Here is a 22,053-nt window from a genome sequence, read left to right as displayed (position 1 = left end):
AGTGCGGGTTTGACAGCAGCACGATGATGATGATGGGGGTGTTGTCGTCACGTGTTGTGTATTATGGGGGGCCGCACTAAAGGCCACCAGGGGCTTCCAGTGGCCCGCGGGGCCTCGCAATGAGAACACTGCTCTATTCCATACAGGCAGGGAGTTTTGCAACATATGTGTGATCCATCAGCCCTCGCCTGCACAGTGCTAGATTACAGCCATGCTCCGCCAACCGCTGCTGCTCCCACGTATGTCTCAATGCTGTGACGGAGTCCATCGATAAGCCATATTTCCCCATTTTTCCCCATTGGAACAAGGTTTCTGCATTCGCGAGCGTTTTCAAGCACGTAACCCTCGCGGGTAGAGAGGGTTTTCGATGCTATAAAAGATTACCCTCAAAACTACACCCCAAACGTATGATTGTTATATGTTGACTGTGACGTTGGCATACTTTTGACGAGTCCACCCACCTCTCATCTACGCAGTCAGTCGCGGATTTGTAACAACAATGAAATGCATTTTCCGCACGCTTTCTCCTTCTCTCCAAGACACTGCGGGCAATGGGATGAAATTGCCGTGCGATTCCTGTTGCCCACTAAAAAAAACCCACACAGATATCGGGATGAATGTTGTGCCTGCAGCAACAAATTCCCGCTAACTGCTCTTTATACAAACACTGCTATGCTATTGCTATGAGGCCTGTGTGTCTGGGGAGACACTTATTTTGCGCCTTGCGAGGTCAACTGTGTGGTTTGCAGCGCCCAGAATGACTTAGGACAATTCTTGAGTGGCGTTCCTTGCCACAGCCATTGCAAGTGAATGTGGTAGCAGCTCCAAGAGGCGTTTGTTGCTTTTTTTGTACGTGGCCCCCTCGTGGTCTACCACAGGGTGTGGCTGTCTTTTCTCCTCGCCTTTCCCGAAGCCTGTTTTCACAGCCTGCTGCCAGCTGAGTCGGTCGCACACACAAACACACATCGGTGAATGTTTCAGTTTCAGTTTCATTTATTTGGTATAGCCCTGTGAGCCATTCGGCTCTTGAATCGGGTGCAACCGCAACAAGCAAAACATGAACAAGAAACATCTTAGTGACTACGCACAAACAGAAAAATCCAGGAAAAAACAGCAAAGTCTTCCAGAAAAAGAACCGTATATCAATGCTGTGTGCAAAAATCCCAGTGGGATGCAAGTCAAACAATAACAACCATAAGACAATTTAGATTAAAGTTATCAGTCTAACTCTGTACTACAACAAACAAATATGGCTCAACCAAAACGTTTTTGAAAAAATAAAGCTATAAAAGTAATGTAACAGTGATCATAGGAGCTATGATTGAATGTGAATGTTTTATATATTTTTAATGTTTTTATTAACACAAGAACAAAGGCCTGGTGCAGAAACGTTGGGAGACAACAACAACAACAAAACAACCGCACGCGAATATCCGACAGGCTCCCGAGGTGTACCCAACATGTCCTGGTTGATAGGGGGGGGGGGGGTCGCAGGCAATCCTGGGGAAAGGGAATGTGAATGCTCCCTAAAGATAAATCGCATTACACGTGCGACTGTGGAGAAGAACATGGCATACCACCTAGTGTGCAAGTCGGGTAATGCAATCGAATTGCAAGGCCGTTGAGAGATGTGGGGCGACAGCTTGGAAGGGGGACGCCTTCGTCCAGCAGTGGATAGACCATGGCTGATGCTGAAATAGCAACAAGCAGCGACCTGCCCCGACAGTTTGTATTATTATTAATCCGAAATAATTGATCACTCAAAATTTCATATCTTGGCCTGGTGTTTGCATCTTTTCGGATTAATAAAAAAACTGTCAACCCACATCTAACGTGGGGTATCTCTGAGCTTTGTGCGTGTGTGTGTGTACGCGCGTATGTGCTGAACTGGTCCTGGGCCTCCTCTAGGTCGACTCAGCCTCAAATGAGTACCTGGAGCGATGTGTAAACATTTCCAATAGGGAGACAAAGGTGGTCGGACGTGGTGCTGGCCACCCACTCCCGTTGTGTGCCGTGCCGGCCTTCATAGGTGCTACTCGCTAACAGCACTTGCCCTAACAATCTGTTGAGGCTACAAGGGGGCATCTTTGTCTCTGTTGTCTGCGTCTGCACGACACGTGGCTCCAGCAAGCAGAACCCCGAGGCCGCGGAGCGGGTGATGGAGTCAGTGAAGACCGCCCTGCGGGCAACGCCGTTCCTCTTCTGCAGCGCTCGCATCCTCACCGGACAGGAGGAGGGTGCCTTTGGCTGGGTCACCATCAACTACCTGCAGGGCAACTTCCTCCAGGTGACCAGCGCTGGCCTCTTCCTCCACCCCCCAGCCCTCACCGCTGCGTGGCGGTGCAGTGGTTGGCGCGCCGCACTGTGAACCCGCTGACCCAAATTTGATTTCCTCCTCCCGCAGCCAATGATTTACTTTTATTGAGCGAAGTAAAAAAAACAGTCCCGGTGGCCTTCCCTCCACCAAGGTGCGCTGGCTGACCGGCGTGGTGAAGTACAGCCACGCAATCCCCGGTGACCCCAACATGGTGTGGGGGACACATTAATCTAACAAAGTGTATAAACGAAGGGCCGTTATCTTCTTTAAGCGGTGAGTCTATTAACATGAGCAGTAAATGCGTGGAACGTAATCGGCACGTGAAATGGTGATGCCGACGACGGTACAGTGTTGAATTAAGCGTTTTCCTCCAAGAGGTGGCCGATTGCTTTCGGTGTTGATTTAGCTACGTCAACACGAGTCGAGTTGGCACAGAGGTGCACGTGAAAGGGCCACACGACTGCCTCCATAGAAATGGCCTTCCGATGCGTTTGCAGGCCGTGCCGCTATCGGAGAGCTACACAGCACAAAACCGCGAGCACCCACGCCAATAGTTGCTTCCGGAAATGTTTCCCCGATTGTAGGGCGCCACGTTGGCGAGATGTTAACTACCTCGCCAGGTATACAGAAGGTCGTGGGTTCAATCCCGACTCTGACGCCTGTACATTTGGAGGTTGAATGTTCTCCCCGTGGTCTCGTGGATTTTTCTCCGGGTCCTCCGGTTTTTCCCTCCACATTGAGAAACTTCCACATAATGATAAGCCGCTTCGTTGGGCTATAATTTGTGATAGCCAGGTCGCTTCTGAAAAATAGCTACATAGCTCAGTGGGCCTTACCTGGTAAAATAATAAAGCTTAGTTTTAGTTTATTAAATGCGTTTGAAATGCGCTAAGTGGCGAGTGAGCGGTTGTAAATATTGACCTGACGGTACGTCGCTTTGGGTGCCCCCCTCCCAACCCAAACAGAGAGACTGGCTGTCCTGGGTGCGTCCGAGGGGAGCCAAGACGGTGGGGGCCCTCGACCTGGGCGGGGCGTCCACGCAGATCGCGTTCGTGCCCGCGGGCGGGGCGCTGAGCGGCACGCAGCGCTTCCGCCTGTACGGCTATGACCACGCGGTGTTCACGCACAGCTACCTCTGCTACGGCAAAGACGAGGCGCTGATGCGCGTCGCCGCCACGCTGGCGCGCGGCGCGCTGGCGGAGGCTTGGAAGGCACGTCGCTCGCCCACCACGTCATTGCCCCCACGCCACCATCGCCTCTGACCAGCACCGTGTACCCGAATGTGTCCTGACCCTATGCTCCCTCCAGTTAAAGACTTGACCTTAACACTAATGCTGACCCCAGCCCTGACCTTAGCCTAAGCTCTAGCTCTTAGCTGTCGAGCGCTTTCAGACGCGCTTCTGCAGCCGTCTGGAACGCTCTTCCTTCCGATATGAGCAAGTCACTGGAGTTATGTACTTTTAAATCTACATTGAAAGCTAATTTCTTTATAACTGCTTTTGTGTTTAGTTTTTTGTCCTTATTCCCCCCGCACCTCCGATGAGCACGGTCGGATACGTACGGTGCTAAAGAAGTTCAATGTAGGCCGACTATCGCCCTCACCCCGCGTACTCACTCGGCCCAAGCCAGATCCGGACTGTGACCCGGATTCAGCGTCCCTGACCTCCTGTGCTCCCTCCAGCTAAGAACTTGGCCGTAACTTTAATGATCCTAAAACCTGCCTACTCGTTATCCTCACAACACTTGTATCGTATCGTGTAGGTACGGTTATTTAGTATTTGTGTACAGTGAAACCTTGATAGATAATGTTTATCAGGTGACCGGTGAAATTGAACGTGAGATCCAGCACAACTTTCGTTCAGGCAACGTCGCCTGCATTTTAGTCGGTGGCGTTCTTGTTTAAAACTCTACGTGAGGGGCATTAGATTGGGGAAAACTCGCAAAGTGGGAACATTGCAATTACAATGACGTCATCATAACGTTTCACTGCACGCCCGTGTCGCGCAGAACTCGTCCTCGGACGTGGAGGTGACGTTCCCGTGCTACCACAGCGGCTTCGAGGAGCGGCTGGAAGTGGCGTACATGTTCGGGAAGCCGTGCACGGCCGCGCTGAAGCCACCGGTCGGGCCGCGCGGCGGCGGCGGCGACGCGGGCCCCCTCCAGGGCCGCGTGCTGCTGCGAGGTTCCGGCCAGGCTGACAAGTGCGCCGAGGCGGTGGCGCAAATCTTCAACTACTCGTCGTGCGCGGGACGCAAGGACTGCACGTTCGACGGCGTCTACCAGCCGCCTGTATCCGGGTCCTTCATGGTCAGTGCGCGCGCGCGCACTTGGGTCCACCTCCGTTTCGGTCGGGAAATGTAAAAACAAAAATGTGGAATGTGCACGCGGTGGGAATTGCGTACGGATGTACGTACACCTCGTGGGGTGTTTCCATGGTGGAATGTGTAGCACGGTGGACTTGCAATCCAGAGGTCACTGGTTCGACCCGATCTCGTAGAAATAAACCGCGTGGATGGTTTTTTGTTGCAGCAACAGCCGCTTGCATCCGAGTGTGGTTTTCTGGGTTTCCACGTTGAGCGTTCTTTCTCTCGCGATTACCAGCAACGTGTAACCCCCTGCCTGCCTCTTCAGCTCCTAGAGGTGCCCAAGTAGCGCTGCTTGGTAAACGCTCGAGAGAAGGAACCACACTCGGAACCACACTCGGGGAACCACACTCGGGAACCACACACGGGAATCACACTTGGAAGCGAAAGGATTCTTGAATCGAACCGCGATGCTCAATAACCACAGTTCATCGAACTGACGACGTGTGGGGAGGGGGGCTGGTGTGGTTGATTGTTATACCCCTGGCGTGCGCGATGGCTGACCCTGGCTGACGCCCTTTCACTTCGTAACCAGGCCTTCTCCGCGTTCTACTACGTGATGGATTTCCTAAAGCTGAGAGGAGAGGGCAACGTGTACTATATCCGCGAAGTCGTGGAAAGATTCTGCAACAAACCCTGGAACGAGGCAAGCTCCTGGTGTTTTATTCAGCATTCTTTTCGCGTGACACTATATTACGTGAATACATATTTAGATTATTGGGGGGGGGGGGGGGGGTTCCCCCCTACGTAAAAAAAGCCAAACACTTTCATTTAGCCTCACTGTCGGGGCAAGGTCTGTGACTGTACACCAGAGGGTGGTGAGGCCAGAAACATGCCCAGCAACATATTCTTAGGTTTTTTCGGTAAAGTCACGTAGGTAAAACATCAAAATTAATGAAAATAAAATAAAAAAAAAACAAAAATCACGACGTTTTTATTTTATTTTCATTAATTTTGATGTTTTACCTACGTGACTTTACCGAAAAAACCTAAGAATATGATGCCTTGCAGTCACGAAAGCTTCAAATCTAGAATTAATGCCCAGCAACCTTATTGTTTCCCCACCACAGCTGATGTTTTCACATACCACACCAAGTACTCAGGTTAAGGCTGAGTCGACCTGGGGGCGGGAGGGGCAGCGGACGGTCCAGAACTGTTTCAGACAGTCGCCACTGATGGTAGCCGTAGCTGTGTCTCAAACTCGGGTTAGGCAGGTTCGTAGCGCTGTGCACAACCACTAAATCACAAAAGTACATACACTTATACATATGGACATGAAAGCTAATCCTTTTTTAAAAAGCAATTGGCCAAACAATGAACCTCCTATTAGCACGGTTGGCTATGTACGGTGCGAAGGAAGTTCAACATACATACAGGATCCTCCTGTAAAAAAAGAGCCGTGAAATTCAGTGAGGATTTTCTGGACACATTAATACAACACGCTGCGATTTGGATTTGCACAGCAGATGAAAGCGATTGCATTCCGAGACTCTGTGTACAGACACCGTGGGCATATTTGTTTTAAAGGGAAAGGCATCCAGAGGCAGAGTCAGAAAGGTATTCAGCCTGCACTTGAACAGGGGGGAGTCAACAGTCGAGATAGTTGTGGATAAGGGAGTTCCCAGGTATGAGAGCAACAGTGTAAAATGAGCGACCTCCCACTGAGTAATCCACTGAGTAATGGCCATCTGGGAGCTTCGACAGAAAGCATCGGTTGTTCGAGCAGAGTTATCATTTTATACGCACGGTATTCATGAATCGGGCACTCCGCAAGTTTTATGTCACAACATGACCTTCTGGGGAATGGTACTTTTCGGGTGGGGCAGTGCCCTCTCTGCCCCTTATTCACGACGACAAGGAACTGCAAACGAGAAAGGCGTCCCACCGCACCGTCTTGCTGATCTCGGCCCCTTCCGTCCGTGAACAGGTGCGGGCCTCGTCACAGATCGAACAAAAGCACCTCAAGTCCTATTGCTTCTCCGCCAACTACCTGCTGCAGCTGCTCATCGACGGCTACAAGTTCAACTTCTCGACGTGGATCAAGATCAAGTTTGTCAAAAAGGTGAGCCGTCGAGGCCCGGCCGACGCGAAATTTAAACTCGTCACCTCCCCCACCTCCTGCCGCGGTTTGCTTTGTTCTGCGCAGCCTCGCAGAGTGAAGGGAGAAGGGGACAGGGCAGTCGAACACGCCGAGGATGAGAGGAATTGATGGTGGTCGATATCGGATGCGTGGGTGTGCCCGCACGCACGCACGCAGAGAGCAGAGATGCCCTGCTGCAAAAAGGTGGACCCCCGCGCCCGTGCTCACGCTTTGCATTTGCGCTTCGCGTCTCCGTCCTGCCGAGCAGGTGGAGGGCATCCAAGCGATCGGGGAGGCGGGCTGGGCTCTGGGCTACATGCTCAACGAGACCAACCTCATCCCCGTGGAGTTGGCTCCGCGAGCCATCCCCGAGGCCGCCTTTGGTTCCACGCTGGCCCTCCTCTCCCTCCTCCTGGCCGCGCTGCTACTGGCCGCGCTGGCGTACACGTGCGTGTCGTGCGCCCGCTGGGCCCCGGTGAGCCGGGCGGGCCCGCCGAACGGTCAGCTGAGCGCGGACGCGGCCTCCGCGTGAGCCGGCCACTCGACCGGCGCGGCGGCGGGGACGGGACGCGTGGCGGTACGGCGTCGTTTCTTCTCGACGTCCGCCACGCTCGCAGTTTTGTCCTCCCGGGAGGAATGGAGCGGTGGGCAGCAAGAGGAACGAACCCCGGCTGTGCGTTGGAGAGCGAGGACGCGGGTCGAGATGGTTTTTCAGACGAGGAGCCAAGGGCATTCCCTGCTTCGTCAAGGAACACTCGTTGCCGTTCTGGAAACACGAATGCTTTTGTCAACGCATTTCAACGGCGGCTGGGCGCAGTAGACGCTGAGCTACGTCCGAGACGCAAAGCAGCCAAGTCGGGTGCCGTGTCACGCGTTGCCTTGCAGAGGTCACGGAGAAGAGACGTTGGGGGTAGGTGTGCTTCTGTTTACCAAAGAACGGCGATTAATGTCGAGTTTGATGACGGCGTTGGTGAACGCGGTGCATTTTGATTGCAGTGGGTGCGGTCCGCGTGTGACGAATTTACCACCGAGCATGTGAGCAGCGCGGTCAAGACGAAGGAGGGAATTCTTCACCTCGTGATGTGGCTGCCTACCCAGTGTGCACGTCAATTTTCAAATCGCAGCAAGACAGAAATACGCACCAATCAAGATTCCCTCCGAAATGCGTGCATGATATCAAAGAATCGAAGCTGCTTGGGCACGGCTGTACATGCAAGGAAGCACGTAATGAGCCGTACGTAAAATATAAAGGTCAATTAGCTATACATGTTACCATTACTTATTAGCATGAAGAATATGTCCTTGTTAGGTGTGTTGTACATTTACATTGAACATAGTATGCATTTGTTACGCGACATATTTTTGTTCCAAAGCCATGTACGTTGCCGTTTGTGTTATTTTGAGAGTTGATAGTATTTGCTTTTTTCTTTTGTAAATATGTAATGTCAACCATGAGTTGCTTGTGGTCTCAGTTAAACATTTTTTAATCTCTCTGCCATTTCTTTCCAGTTGAATGATCGGATTTTTTTGTCATATAAGTTAATGTCATGTCCTCTTAATTTTGACAAACAGTTAATCCACTCATTTATGCAAATAAAGTCAAATTAAACTATTGCCATGTGGACCTCAACACCTGATTGTTATCATTTTATATTGATAATTGTATTGCAAAGGTGTTTACACTCGAGATGAACCATCCTTATTCACAATAATTTTAAAAACTACGCAATTAGCCTCGACATGAAAGTATAGAATTACAAAGTGTGGTGATGCCTGTGTACTTTTATTCTTTGAAGACCTACGTTATGTAATATTCCACCAAGAACCTGCACACTGATTTTTTTTTTATCGCACAAGGAATGATTACGTCGCCCCTGCCATGGGAATGTGGAGTTGCCACCAGTGTAAAGGTCGCCAACAGTAATCAGTGCCCCCCCATTTCTCGTTTGAACAGACACCATGTTACTTGATTCATATTCGTGTGCTGACGTCACTGGACTGTGATACTGATCAAGTGATAAACAATACAAACTTAATGGTAAAAAGAGACCAAGAGAATCAATTATTGAATCTACTGGCTAGCTCAAATCATGACAAATCATGCTGAATGACCAATGAGTGAGCACTCGGGTGTTTGAAAAAAAATCCTCAAAGCAAATCTGTACATCCAGGGTTATCTGGCTCACCCTTAGAAACTAAACTATTTTATATTCTTGGGTCTTTCGGTAAAGTCACGTAGATAGGTTCAAAGAAAATAAAAATAACAGAAAACTACGACGTTTCGATCGATCGAGACGGATTTTGCAGAACAACTTCTGAGACCCCCACCTGCCCAACTACAGAGATAAATCTTAGTTGCGAACACATTTGAAATTACATATTTAAAGAAAAAAACGACGGATGAGCGCCCGCGGAGCTATTCTTCGGCGCCACTGGACCCCCTGCGGGCACTCCCTGGCGACCACGTGGGAGACTGCGCGATCGGCAGGGAGTGCGAGGAATCATCCGCCACCGTGACCATCGGCAGCACACGTGACCCCGCCGGAGGTGGCGACGTGACCCCCCGCCTGAATAACAGCAGCCGCGGCGTCCCGGCCGAAGCGGGCCCGCCGGCGGTCTCGCCCTCGTGCGGGCTCCACGAGGACGAGCGCAGCACCGCCAGCGTCACCCTCCGCTTGGGAAGGGCCAGCCGCAGGGCGAGGACGGCGCGGTCGAGCAGCGATGTCAGCGTGTGCCGGCACGCCGAGCGGAAGCAGCGCGAGGCGATGCAGAAGAGGAGCGGGTCGACGGCGCTGTTGGCATACCACGCGGGCAGCGAGAGGTAGAACTTGAGCCACGTGTACGTGGCGTGCGTCTCCTGGCTCCACTGGCCCGTGTGGATGTGGACCAGGGAGAGCGCCGTCTCGGGGAAGTTGCAGAGGAAGAAAGCAGCCACCACGGCACCTGGGAGGAGGAGATGGGCGCGCACACGCGGTGAGGATTGTTCGAGGGGCACGGTTTCGATGGACTCGTTCGTTCGTTTAGCCAGGAAAGAGGCGGTCGACAGTCCTGCATTCGGGATGTCTGACCAGTTCCGAGTTCACGTTGTGTGTTGTTATGTATGTGACGAAACCACAAACAAACCCAATGGCATAAACTCAAGAGATTCACATGGGCGGGTTCACAAACCAACATGCTCTCACTGCCATCTCCCAGGGTGCGGACAACTACGGCCAATGATGAGTTCTGTAGTGCGGTGGAAGGATCGGGCCCTCAAGTAGCACTTCCATCTGTCCTGAGCCATAAATGACGTCACGCGATTTTGGACGATTTTTGACCCCCCCCCCCCTCGTCACATGGCGTCACAAAAAGTCAGACCCCCCCCCTAAAATATGACGTCACAATGCTCTACCCCCCCCCCCCCCCCAAATAAAACATGCTTCAAATCGCTTTAAACTATTGTCATTGTAGTGCTTATTTAATGTGTAGCTGCACTCTAATGTTGTAGGAGAAAACATTTATTAAAAAGTATATTTAATTAAGTAGAACGTGTTGTCTATATTGATTTAAAGTTGCGCATTTTGATGTGACGTCACATTTCCCCCCCCCCTCCTCTCGTCACACATCGTCACAAATGTCTGCCCCCCCCAGATGCGTGACGTCATTTATGGACGGCCCCTTGCCGCGTGATCCCATCGCGCGGTTTTCACCGCCGGCCATTCAGTTACCGCGAACTCGCCACGAGGTGGCGCGATTCTACCCGCGATTTTTCGCGAACAAAAAATTAACCCGTAAAAACAAAGTTTTTCACTATAAATCCTTTATATGCGTGGCGGCTAGAGTCCTCTCGTCCTCTGACTTGAGATGGCTGCCACCTATGGGTCAGATGATTGCCTGCCACCATTAAGCAATTGGTAATTAAATATTAAAAAAAAAAATCCTAAAAAGTGTAAAATTTAGGAAAAACATTTTCACGAAAATAAATTATCTCGCACAACGAGTCTGTGTGCAAAATGTCAGCTCGATTGGATCACGGGAAGTGGGTTAAAAAACGACCGAAAGATTTGCACGGTCGTAAGCGCGCAAGCAAGCAAGCAAGTGAACTTAATATAATGGATTTAATAAACCATTCGCCTTGTCGAAAGTTGCCAAACGTTTTATGATTTATTAAATGTTCGAATGCTTAACCGGGGATTTCTGTTTGCCAATAGCCTCAATGGGAATTGTTTTTACGTTTCGAGTTATGATTTGCTCTGAGATCGCAACATTATTTTTTTGCACTCCACGTATTGGTGGTCACCGTGGGGGAGGCGAGGGTGTGGTTCACGTCAAATCGTGTCCGGATGATACGCGCAAATCATGCTTTCATGGACGGTCGAAATATTTAAGTCTGCTTTGAAAACCCATCTCTTTCAACTGGCCTCCCCTCTTCAGTTTGGTCGGTTGCCCTGTTGTTGTTTCTTCCTTCCCATGCATTGCGTATTGGGATCCGAGGATGTAATGCGCATTATACATTTGAATTATCACGTTTTTGTTCAGCTTGGTTCAGCTTTCGACGTAACACACCGCGCCACTGGTTGACTGGTCTGCTACGGCTATGACTCGCTTATGTACCTATGTATGCACGTTGAACTTCTTTCGCACCGTACCTAGCCAACCGCGCTCATCGGAGGTGCGGGGACGAACACCAAAAAGCGGCTCTAAAATAATCGAGTCTTCAACTGAGTAACTCACGCGCTGCGTCCCCTTTAACACATCCACACCCCAACTCTCCCCCAAACCCCGCACCCATCCTCCCCACGTTTCGTTTAGTCTCTGGTCACTTGGAGCAGTCGGGGCGTGCGCACCGAGCAACTTGAGCGCCTTGCGCTCGTCCTGCTGCCGTGCCGCCGCACACGGCACCGCGCCTCTGCCCGCGTCCAGCCCTCGCCCCCCTCCTCCTCCTCCTCGCCCCGCTCCTCCCGCTCCTCCTCCTCCGTCACCACCAGCGCTGCTCAGCTGCCCGCACCGCCTCCTGATCCTGCGGTAGATGAGCGCGTGGAGCGTGGCGATGGCGCACAGCGGCAGGGCGAAGCAGAGGGCTGCGCGCGCGGCGATGGCACCGCCGTAGGCGCGGAAGGGCTCCCGCTCGACGAGCTCGCACACCGCCGAGGCTCGCAGCACGCCGCGCGCGTCCCGGCTGCCCGGCTGCACCGTGTAGTCGAGGATGCACGCCGGCGCGACGCCGTAGGTGAGCGCGAACGGCGCCGAGCTGAGCAGTGCAAGGAGCCAGACGAGGGCCAGCAGAGCGAGCGGCGCGCGCGGCTTGATGCGCTGATGCCGGGCCCGCACGGAGTGGAGTGGGCGGCAGATTGCGACGTAGCGCTCCACCGTGAATGCCGTGATGGTCCAGCTCGTAGCAGAGCAGTACACCTGGCCCGGGACACGTTCATCCACCCCCCGCCCCCCACCCTGGTCAACTCATTCAGACTCTCACTCACTCACTCAGCCACCACACTACAGGTCACAATATTATGTATCTTTCTGCTTCTACTCTCTCGAGCTCCTTCTGCCGGCAGTGATGTGAGCAAGCAGTTGCAGGGCTGCACCTGGCGGATGAGCTCAAGCCACAGGACTGCCCAGTTTCATGTACAGCCATTTCCCCAATAAACATGCAACGTTGGGTCAACGTTCTTTGACGAACACACTTCACCACACTGGTCAATGCAGGTTGGTAAAAATTAACCCGTTAAAACAAAGTTTTTCACTATAAATCCTTTATATGCGTGGCGGCTAGAGTCCACTCGTCCTCTGGCTTGAGATGGCCAGGACCAGTTCAGATATCAACGCCCCCCACTGATGTGAGCTGTGGCTGAGAATCGAACTCATGTCCCCAGGGTTGATGGCGCCCTCCCAAATGCTCACATCTCCACTCCTTCGAACTACATTATTCGTTCGAATAGTTTTTGTTGTCATGTTTTCAATTATTTTACGTGCATCTTAATTGTGACATCATTCGCAATTGTCTTAGCGAGTGTTGCAACCACCTTGCGTAGAGAATGGCCCCAGAAGATTGCCATTACTTCATTAGCCCTCTGCTATATGCTTGCTGTGTGTGCCGCGTGTTAGTCAGACCGAAGTGTCTGATCACATGAAACACCCGAATGTGAGATTGTAGTTGTTGTTCTATATCCACATCAGCAGCCGGACAAAAGAAAACAAAGGTTGGTGACCAGGCGATCAACTCGCTGCAGCTGGGAACCCGGAATAATCACGATTCTGATGGAAATTCCGATTTGACACCCATTGCCCCACCGGTAACGATGTAGTTCTCTGACACGGTCATTACGAACCTCCTCCTGTGCTACGCAGCCACCTCCACAGCTTCACATTCGACGAGGAAGCTCAGCTACGTCACCACTCGTAAGTGCAGTCTAAAGGATTTGAAAGCTCCCCCCCTCCCATCAATGGCTTTTAGGTGGCCACCAGTCGGAACCAATGGGGTCCACTTGGCAACCTAAAAATTGTGTTCATGTGGCTCTCAGCGTAAAGTGCCCCCCCCCCCATGGCTCTCGGTAATGAGAAGAAAGCGTCCCCTGAGTATTCCATTGAGGGCGATGGCCCAAGTTAACAGCGCTACCGTGAACACAAACAGCACTTTGTGCGGCGGAAGAGAAAATACCACCAGGTCGGGAACTAATGGCATTTACAGAGAAGTGTTTTAGACGGCAAAAAGCACAACAAGAATTCCCAGCATGACACGGATGTCAAGATGAACCCAATGTTGTTGCGTATATTGTGCAAAAGTTGACATCCAATTGTCGGGTGATAAGTGTACTATTAATCACGCAGAGATGCATTAACATAAACACACAGGAACACACGAATAAGAGAACGTACAACGGTTAGACATGGTGTTGAGTGTCAAGAAAACTAAATGGGCTTGGGCGGAACGTTTTGCCTGGTGGTGCAGGTCAAGGTGGAGGGAAACTCGGCAGACGGGTACGTGCGCCATGGAAATGGAGCAATGAAATTCGCTTGCGTGCAGGTGCTAGGATGACTACGTTGCAGGACTCTGAGAGATGGCGACATCAATCCACTCCACTCAACAGTGGATTGATGTTGCTTGGTAACGATTCTGCAAACAACCTACGGCAGCCACTGGAGCGATGCACTTTAAAATCGAGATTGAAAACCCATTTCTTTAGAACCGCTTTTTGTGTCGTCCTTCCCCCGCACCTCCTATTAGCACACGTGGCTACGTACGGCGTGAAAGAAAGTCAGCATACATACCTGCAAGAGACATCCACCAGCTAAAAGAAACTTCAAGCGTCACGGTACATGCTTAAACTAACTGACCGAAAAACCATCAATAAACCAACGGGTTTTGTACAGCGGAAACGCGTGGCTGCTTGATACCGTTCATCGACATCGGACTTGGAGGGGTCGTTGCGTGTGTTATGTTTTCTTGACGGTGGGTTCTCGGCGTGTGGGCCAACTCGAGGCTCACCTGGCGCAGCATGAAGTAGAGCTTGCAGGTGACGTTGCCAAGCTGCCAGGTGTGGTAGTGCCAGTAGGAGCGGTAGAGCGTGATGGGCACCGTGAGGAGTAACAGGATGTCAGCCACGGAGAGACTCAGCAGGTAGCTCCGCACCACATTGCCTGCCGTCGACAATCGGTGCGGACGTGTGTGTACGTTCAACTTCTTTCGCACCGTACGTAGCCAGCCGTGTTAATCGGAGGTGCGAGGGGGGTCGGGGGTGGGATAACAAACTTAACACACAAAAAAGCGGTTTTAAATAAATGAGTTTTCAGTATAAATTTTAAAGTGCATAGCTCCAGCGGCTTCCTAATATCGGAAAGGAAGAGCGTTCCAGACGGCCGCAGAAGCGCATCTGAAAGCGCCGCGCGATGACCACCTTTGTTCGATGGCTTCGCCGAAAGTCGCTGCGAGGATGACGGGAGTTCGTGTGCTGGTTTATACTTCTTGACGAGATCAGCGAGGTGTATAGTACTCGTGGTGTGTAGTACTCGTGGTGTGTAGTACTCGTGGTGTGTAGTACTCGTGGTGTATAGTACTCGTGGTGTGTAGTACTCGTGGTGTATAGTACTCGTGGTGTATAGTACTCGTGGTGTGTAGTACTCGTGGTGTGTAGTACTCGTGGTGTGTAGTACTCGTGGTGTGTAGTACTCGTGGTGTGTAGTACTCGTGGTGTGTAGTACTCGTGGTGTGTAGTACTCGTGGTGTGTAGTACTCGTGGTGATATTTTACTTCTCAGAGCACGAATTTAGCCACATTAAGTGGGGAACAAAATGTAATATTGGTGGTTTTTGTGTGTGTGTGTGTGCAATCCTTGATGATTGGGCTGGGACCATCAACAACCACAACACCACTTGGGAAGCCGCTTTAACCACAAGGAACTGAAACGTGCATCCCAGCGGTGGCAGCTCAGCGCTGCGACGTCTCGGGAAATTAAATTTGCAAAAGTGACAGCGAACTCTCGCTGCCGCTCTCTCTCTCTCTCTCCCTCTCACCTTTGAGGTGTGAATTCAAGAGAAGCGTGAGAATGCTTGCCCCGTTGAACAGCATGCCCAAGGTGAAGACGGCCGAATAGAAGAGTGTCATCGGGACTCGCGCATACGCGGGTTCCTGCTGCTGCGCTCCGATCAGCAACTTGGGCACAGAGTCGGCGTCTTGCGCGTCCCTCCAGGAGTCGTTGGACGAGCTCCCCGCTCCACCGCCGAGGATGTAGTGCAGGCAGCCGGTCGTGGCCTCCTCGCCGATGAAGCCGGAGAACACCGACAGGTTCATGGTAGCCTGCTCTGGCACGCAGTCGTAACGACAACATCGCACGATGTCCGACGTTTTTTGCTGCATGCGCTGCGAGCTTCCTCAGGATCTAAGAGATAGGTGTTTTTTACGTTTCGGATAAAATCTGTTTGGCTGAGGAACAATTTTTCTGTAACATTTGGTTACTAGCTAAAACATTTTTAGCCGACTGGGCTTCAAAAGTCAAATTTTTACTTTTTAAATAATGCTGTGTTTCTGAACTAGACTGACATCATGCATTTAGCATTCATCAACAAGTCATGTTCATTGGTTGTGAACACAAATTGTCACATTGTATGCTTGGATGTGACATAAATGACCAAATATTAATGGTAGGATCCACTAAAATTGTTATTTTTTTCTCATTTCAATTCCACAATATTCAGGGACTACTAATGTGACTAATTAAATGAGCACGTATGCAGAATGTTAAACAATAATCACGTTCGAAATCGAATCGCCTGGGGACTACCAACACCTGTATTAACATTTTAAAAGCAATTTAAATTGGTATATACATACTATCATCACTACACGGCTGTCTTTTGGAAATATTAACAAAAAAACTTACCGATGTAGTTGATGTTGAGTTCGTTTGATGAATATGGCTCGCAGAATGTTATTCGGATGTTCTCAGCTCTGGTTAATGACCCAACGCAACATTTAACATTTTTACCCCCTATCCCCGCTGGAGAGACCATGCAAACGTCACCTCTTTCTGTTATGCAGAATTTAAGGGAGACAGCAGAGAGAAACTGGACAGCACAGCGAGGATGCACGGGCACATTCTCTCAAGTGAGTCGACGGGCAAGTGAGAACACCTATTTAACGTTTGGAAAAAAAACCCATTGCTCCTGGCCAGGGGGTGGTCTTAGATGAAAGGATGTCTTTCACAAATGCGGTTTTAGCTATGATTACATTTTTTTTCTCCGGAGTGCCTCATTGATTCTCAAGATCCCTTTTCAGGAGGGGTCCTTGTTGGGTTTCTTTATAGACAGGGGACGATTGCTATGCATTTCCCAATGAAGTGATTTGTCAAATTTGGACCATGATGCCGAACACATGTGTCCTCATACTCTTTGTCAAATAACATTATGGAATATGTATAGCTCCCTTTGAAGCAGTGTATATATGTTCTGGTTAATAAGCCGGCCGTGGTCCAGAACACAAACCTCTGTAACAAACGGCAAACGCGTGACCCGCTCGGTCTGACACACCACCTGTTATACTCACGAAGGCACTGACGATGTCTTTGTCATTATACGAAAGGGGATTCGTATTTGTGTTTATTAGTACTGACAATATCATGCCCAGAGTATATTTTAGGACAAACATTCGTACGCCACACACAATTCGTGACTTCATCCATGAAATTGCAAGTTTAATGGCATGTAAAATTGTCATATATTTGCGACATTATATCAGATAACAATTTAACGGAGATAAATAGAAGCCGGTGTTAAAATAAAGAATAAAGTGGGTGTTACCGCGGCGTAAATGAATGGTAAGCACACCGGACGTGTAATCCAAAAGCCACCACCAGTTGTATCTCCCTGCGTGGCAGTTTAAACAATAAGTGTCTTGAATCCTCCACCTCTGTCTACACAGCAGTATAAATTGGTAACAACACAGTTGGTCGATTGGCAGGTTGCATGTGCCGGTGTAAAGTGTCGGTACTCCCACCTCTGACTAGCGTGGAAGAGTAGGCCAAATACCCTGAGTGGTAGTAGCTCGTAAGCGCTCTCCTTCTGCTAGTGGATGCCCTACCGCCAGCAGTGTCATATTCAATATAATTTTCCTTATTCTTTGGGTCTTTCGGTAAAGTCACGTAGATAGGTTCAAATAAATTAACAAAAAATAACAAAAAACTACGACGTTTCCATCACAACTCTAGCGATTGTCATCAGGAGGAAAAAAAGAGAGAGCTGCTGAGGCAGACTGTTTTAAAGGTTTGAAATGGGTGTAGCCCAAGGACCATAAACGAAGTGGGCGGGGCTAGTGATGTTAATGTCAGAAATTGGCATGTTCATGTAAGATCGGAGAGCAGCCTCAACGTTGAGCGCGCAGAGGTGGCTATGTTAATGTGAAAACACATTCCTGCGGAGGGAGCTGGTAGGAACGTTGGGTTGCTCAGTCAATGGCCAGGGTCAACGGCGGCGTGGCGTATTCCGCAAATATGCCCGACTGTGAGGGCGGGCACAAGCCGGCGTGAGTAGGTTAAATGTTGAGTTTTATAAGGGCACCACGGGGTGACCAGCCCCTCTCCACCCAGCCCCACCCCTCCCACCCCCCCACCCTCCCCACCCAGCCCCTCCCCGCCCCTCCCCACCCAGCCCCTCCCCACCCTCCCCTCTCCACCCAGCCCGACCCCTCCCATTTTTGGATGCACGACGGACGGACACAATAATCCCCTGTGGGCTGGTGGAACCAGGTGGTTCCTACCAGTATAAATTAGCATGTAATGTAAGGTGGCTGTGTTAATGTAAAATCAGAGAGGCACAAATAACAACTAACATCGGAAGGTAGGATGGAAACATCACAGCCAGTTATGACTTAAACTGGTTAATAACGTCCTTCCAATGATTGCTCAGTTTGTATCCATCTTCTCGGTTGAAATTGTGTCTCTACATATGGATGGACGTTATTAACCAGTTTAAGTCAGAACTGGCTGTGATGTTTCCATCCTACCTTCCGATGTTAGTTGTTATTTGCGGCTCTCTCATTTTACATTAACAGGTTAAATGTATCACACTAACACGGCCACCTCGTGTGCCGACGTTGCTACGGCTCTGCGATCTTACATTACATGCTAATTTATCTCACATTAACATCACTAGACCCATCTACTTCGTTTATGACCCTCGGGCTACACCCTTTTCAAACCTTTAAAACAGTCTGCCTCAACAGCTCTCCTCTCTTTGTTCCTCCTGATGACGATCGCTTGAGTTGTGATCGAAACGTCGTAATTTTTGTAAATTTTTTGTTATTTTATTTGAGCCTATCTACGTGACTTTACCGAAAGACCCAAAGAATATTAACTCCTGCAGTCACAAAAGCTTAAAGTTTGGTAATTTACATAGGCAATATATAAATCCCTGTTCAGCATGCATTAAACATGAACCAAACATTGTTTAAAAGCAAACTGTATGTAGAATACAGTACTTAAGATGTTTTAAAAAAGTGTTTTGATCCTTTGTAAATTGATTTAATTTACCCCGGGACATGAACCTCTTTTTATTGTAATTACTAATGCACCTTATTCAACAACCATATGCAGATAACCTCATGTATAATTAACTGGGAGTGCGACATCAAGTGAAAAACCCTAAGAGTATGATTCATACGAGTGTTGAATACCAATACATTTTCCACGGCACAGCACACGAGGGTGTGGGTGGCCAACACCCACGCCCGGCCGCCTTTGTCTCCCCCGTGGCGATGTTTACACATCGCGCCAGGCACTCATTCGAGGCCGAATCGCCATAAATAAACCACCGCTCTGAACGCCGATGAACTAATTGCGCAATGGTCGTATTGCATCGTGCAATCACAATGATACTGCATCATCGCGGTGTCACGGCGAGGATGGGCACGAGGTATCGATTCCCCACGAGCCCCGTGGGTGAATGCCAATACTGGAGCGCGCCACGTGCTCCGCACTGTACCACGCGTGGGGGCGGCCACGTGGCCCCGGATCCGCACTGTATGCGGAGGGGAGGGACCCAAGGAGGAATGGGGGGGTGGGAGGAATGGGTGGTGAGGGTGGGGGGTGCAGTGGGGGAATGGGGGGGTGGGAGGAATGGGTGGCAGGGGTGGAGGGAGCAGTGGAGGAATGGGGGTGGGGGGAGTAGTGGGGGAATGGGGGCGGGGGGAGCAGTGGGGGAATGGGGGTGGGGTGCAGTGGGGGAATGAGGGGCGGGGGTGGGGGGAGCAGTGGGGGAATGAAGGTGGGGGGAGCAGTGGGGGAATGGGGGTGCAGTGGGGGAATGAGGGGCGGGGGTGGGGGGAGCAGTGGGGGAATGAAGGTGGGGGGAGCAGTGGGGGAATGGGGGTGCAGTGGGGGAATGAGGGGCGGGGGTGGGGGGAGCAGTGGGGGAATGAAGGTGGGGGGAGCAGTGGGGGAATGGGGGTGCAGTGGGGGAATGAGGGGCGGGGATGGGGGAGCAGTGGGGGAATGGGGGTGGGGGGTGCAGTGGGGGAATGGGGGTGCAGTGGGGGAATGAGGGGCGGGGGTGGGGGGAGCAGTGGGGGAATGGGGGTGGGGGGTGCAGTGGGGGAATGGGGGTGGGGGTGCAGTGGGGGAATGAGGGGCGGGGGTGGGGGGAGCAGTGGGGGAATGGGGGTGGGGGGTGCAGTGGGGGAATGGGGGTGGGGGTGCAGTGGGGGAATGAGGGGCGGGGGTGGGGGGAGCAGTGGGGGAATGAAGGTGGGGGGAGCAGTGGGGGAATGGGGGGTGAGGGTGGGGGGGAGCAGTGGGGGAATGGGGGTGGGGGGAGCAGTGGGGGAATGGGGGCGGGGTGGGGGAGCAGTGGGGGATGGGGGCAGTGGGGGATGGGGGGCGGGGGGTGGGAGGGATATTGCTCACTACCCCCACCGCCTCGCCCCTCAATTTGGGTGAGGTTGAAGGGGGGTTGATGGGCTGACCCATGTAGGCTTGTGAGGCTGTTTGTTAAAGGGCTGCTGTACTGTCTTGGGGTTTCTAGCAAGTGGGGTGGGGGGGGTTAAGTGGGGGCGTGGCTCTAAGGTGTTGAAGGGCGGGGCTATGGGGATCGATGGGGGTTGATGAGCGGAGGGGTTTTAGGGTTATTGGGGTCCTGAGGGGTGGACGTCTGGAACGCTCTTGCTTCCGACGTGAGGACGCCACTGAAGGAGCTATGCACTTTTAAATAATCTGGATTGAAGTAGATTGAAAACGCATTTCTTTAGCACTGCTTTTTGCGTGTTCAGTTTGTTGTCTTTCCCAAGCCCCGCGCCTCCGATTGTCACTGGCGGCTATGTACGGTGCGAAAGAAGGTCGGAATACAGCCCCTTGTTTTGTTTAGCAACGAACGAGTGAATCGTGCGTTGTGGAGGCGGCCGGATGATGATTCGTCTCTGGTGGATTCATTAAACATTGGCCACGTCTCAACCGGTGTGGCTGATGGGACGTACAAATGATATATTTTTTATTTGACACGCTTTTATTTAACTCATTCTATCTGTAGTTGTTGTTGTTGTATCCTCAAATCTTGTAACTCAATACTGTTTGGTAAAAAAATTAAATAAAATCACGACGTTTCGGAGGCAACACAAGCTTCCGTCTGCAGGTGGCACCGTCACAGCAAAATTACTCACTTCCCAATGTGGTATCGACTGCAAACTTGGTGTGCTTATGTCATACTGATGGCAATTCCATATTCTATCAAAAAAATAAACATTTTAATTACTATCTTTTTACACGCTTTCTATGAACTCAATGTCTGTTGTTGTCGTATCCTCAAATTTTGTAACTCAATTTCAACGCACTTCCCAATGTGGTATCGACTGCAAACTTCGCATACTTATGTCACACTGATGACAATACTATATTCTATATAAAAAAGTATTTTCAAACATTCATTTTTATGTTTCGGTTTGGGTCTAATTGTCCACGCTCAACTCACGTTGGCTGTAAATCACCACGGCCCCCTTATGTTGTGGCAAGCCTCGGAGCCACTTCCTGGAGTCGTGGAGTTCTGCAATTAATTACCAGTAGGGCACATTTCATTAAAGCGTGTTTTTAAAAAAAGTTCTTAAAATATATTACTTATTTACGTGGAGTACGGTACATTTCATTAAAGCATGTTTTTTAAAAGTATTTTTAAATCATTTATATTAAGTTCGCTTGCTTGCTTAGGACCGTGCAAATCTTTCGGTCGTTTTTTTACCCATTTCCCGTGATCCAATCGAGCTGACATTTTGCACACAGACTCGTTGTGCGTGACAATGCATTTTCGTGAAAAAATGTTTCCAAAATTTTACACTGTTTAGGGAAAAAAATTTAAGTATTTAATTACCAATTGTTTAATGCTGTCAGACAATCATCTGACCCATAGGTGGCAGCCATCTCAAGCCAGAGGACGAGAGGACTCTAGCCGCCCCGATGCCACGCATTTAAAGGATTTATAGTGAAAAACTTTGTTTTTACGGGTTTACTTGTTAAATATTACTTATTTACGTGTAGGGACATGGGAAGGGTGGCTGAAGGGAATCCAACCAACTTATTAATCGTGTTAATTACTCCACAACAATGCGAATGATGAGTTTGTTTATCTTTGTCCGCCGCAATGTTAAACTGTATCTACATGAGCCTCAAATAAGAATCGGTTTTTACCCTCTCTGACAAATGAAACAGGCGATGTTAAGATGTTAAAAAACACCAAACAAAAGCCCCTTTTGCAAAGGGATCACGGACTGCATTCTAACCCACACACGCAGCTCGTAGTGTCCACGCAAAACAAGCGTGAGCCCTCATCTCTTTAGGGCT

General features: G+C 50.4%; 2 protein-coding genes across 4 annotated transcripts in view; one reads left to right on the top strand and one right to left on the bottom strand.

Annotated features, from left to right (window-relative positions):
• Window positions 1–8,390, top strand: part of LOC144717561 (ectonucleoside triphosphate diphosphohydrolase 8-like) — a 51,919-nt gene extending 43,529 nt beyond the window's left edge. For all 3 annotated transcript variants that reach the window (XM_078592972.1, XM_078592974.1, XM_078592973.1), the window contains 6 exons: window positions 2,128–2,287; window positions 3,283–3,528; window positions 4,325–4,624; window positions 5,216–5,326; window positions 6,608–6,742; window positions 7,029–8,390. In XM_078592972.1, coding sequence (XP_078449098.1) covers window positions 2,128–2,287; window positions 3,283–3,528; window positions 4,325–4,624; window positions 5,216–5,326; window positions 6,608–6,742; window positions 7,029–7,292 — 1,216 coding nt within the window. In that variant the 3' untranslated portion in view covers window positions 7,293–8,390. The remainder of the gene's footprint in view (window positions 1–2,127; window positions 2,288–3,282; window positions 3,529–4,324; window positions 4,625–5,215; window positions 5,327–6,607; window positions 6,743–7,028) is intronic.
• Window positions 8,391–9,176: 786 nt separating this feature from the next.
• On the bottom strand, window positions 9,177–15,977 carry LOC144717486 (neurotensin receptor type 2-like). The gene is made up of 4 exons (XM_078592856.1): window positions 15,254–15,977; window positions 14,229–14,380; window positions 11,587–12,151; window positions 9,177–9,703 (listed from the first exon to the last, which is right to left on the bottom strand). The coding sequence occupies exons 1-4, from the start codon at window positions 15,594–15,596 to the stop codon at window positions 9,177–9,179; spliced, it is 1,587 nt and encodes a 528-aa protein (XP_078448982.1). The 5' UTR covers window positions 15,597–15,977.
• Window positions 15,978–22,053: the final 6,076 nt, after the last annotated feature.

Source organism: Lampetra planeri, chromosome 4 (assembly GCF_965212315.1).
Source record: "Lampetra planeri chromosome 4, kcLamPlan1.2.h2, whole genome shotgun sequence".
Classification (NCBI taxonomy): domain Eukaryota; kingdom Metazoa; phylum Chordata; class Hyperoartia; order Petromyzontiformes; family Petromyzontidae; genus Lampetra; species Lampetra planeri.
This window is presented reverse-complemented; position numbering and strand designations above follow the sequence as displayed.

Coding starts and splice junctions, on each gene's coding strand:
- LOC144717486 (XM_078592856.1), bottom strand. CDS start 15,596: ATGCAGCAAAAAACGTCGGACATCGTGCGATGTTGTCGTTACGACTGC. Junction 14,381..15,253: donor CTTGAATTCACACCTCAAAG/GTGAGAGGGAGA, acceptor TGTCGACGGCAG/GCAATGTGGTGCGGAGCTAC. Junction 9,704..11,586: donor CAAGGCGCTCAAGTTGCTCG/GTGCGCACGCCC, acceptor TCCTCCTCCCAG/GTGCCGTGGTGGCTGCTTTC.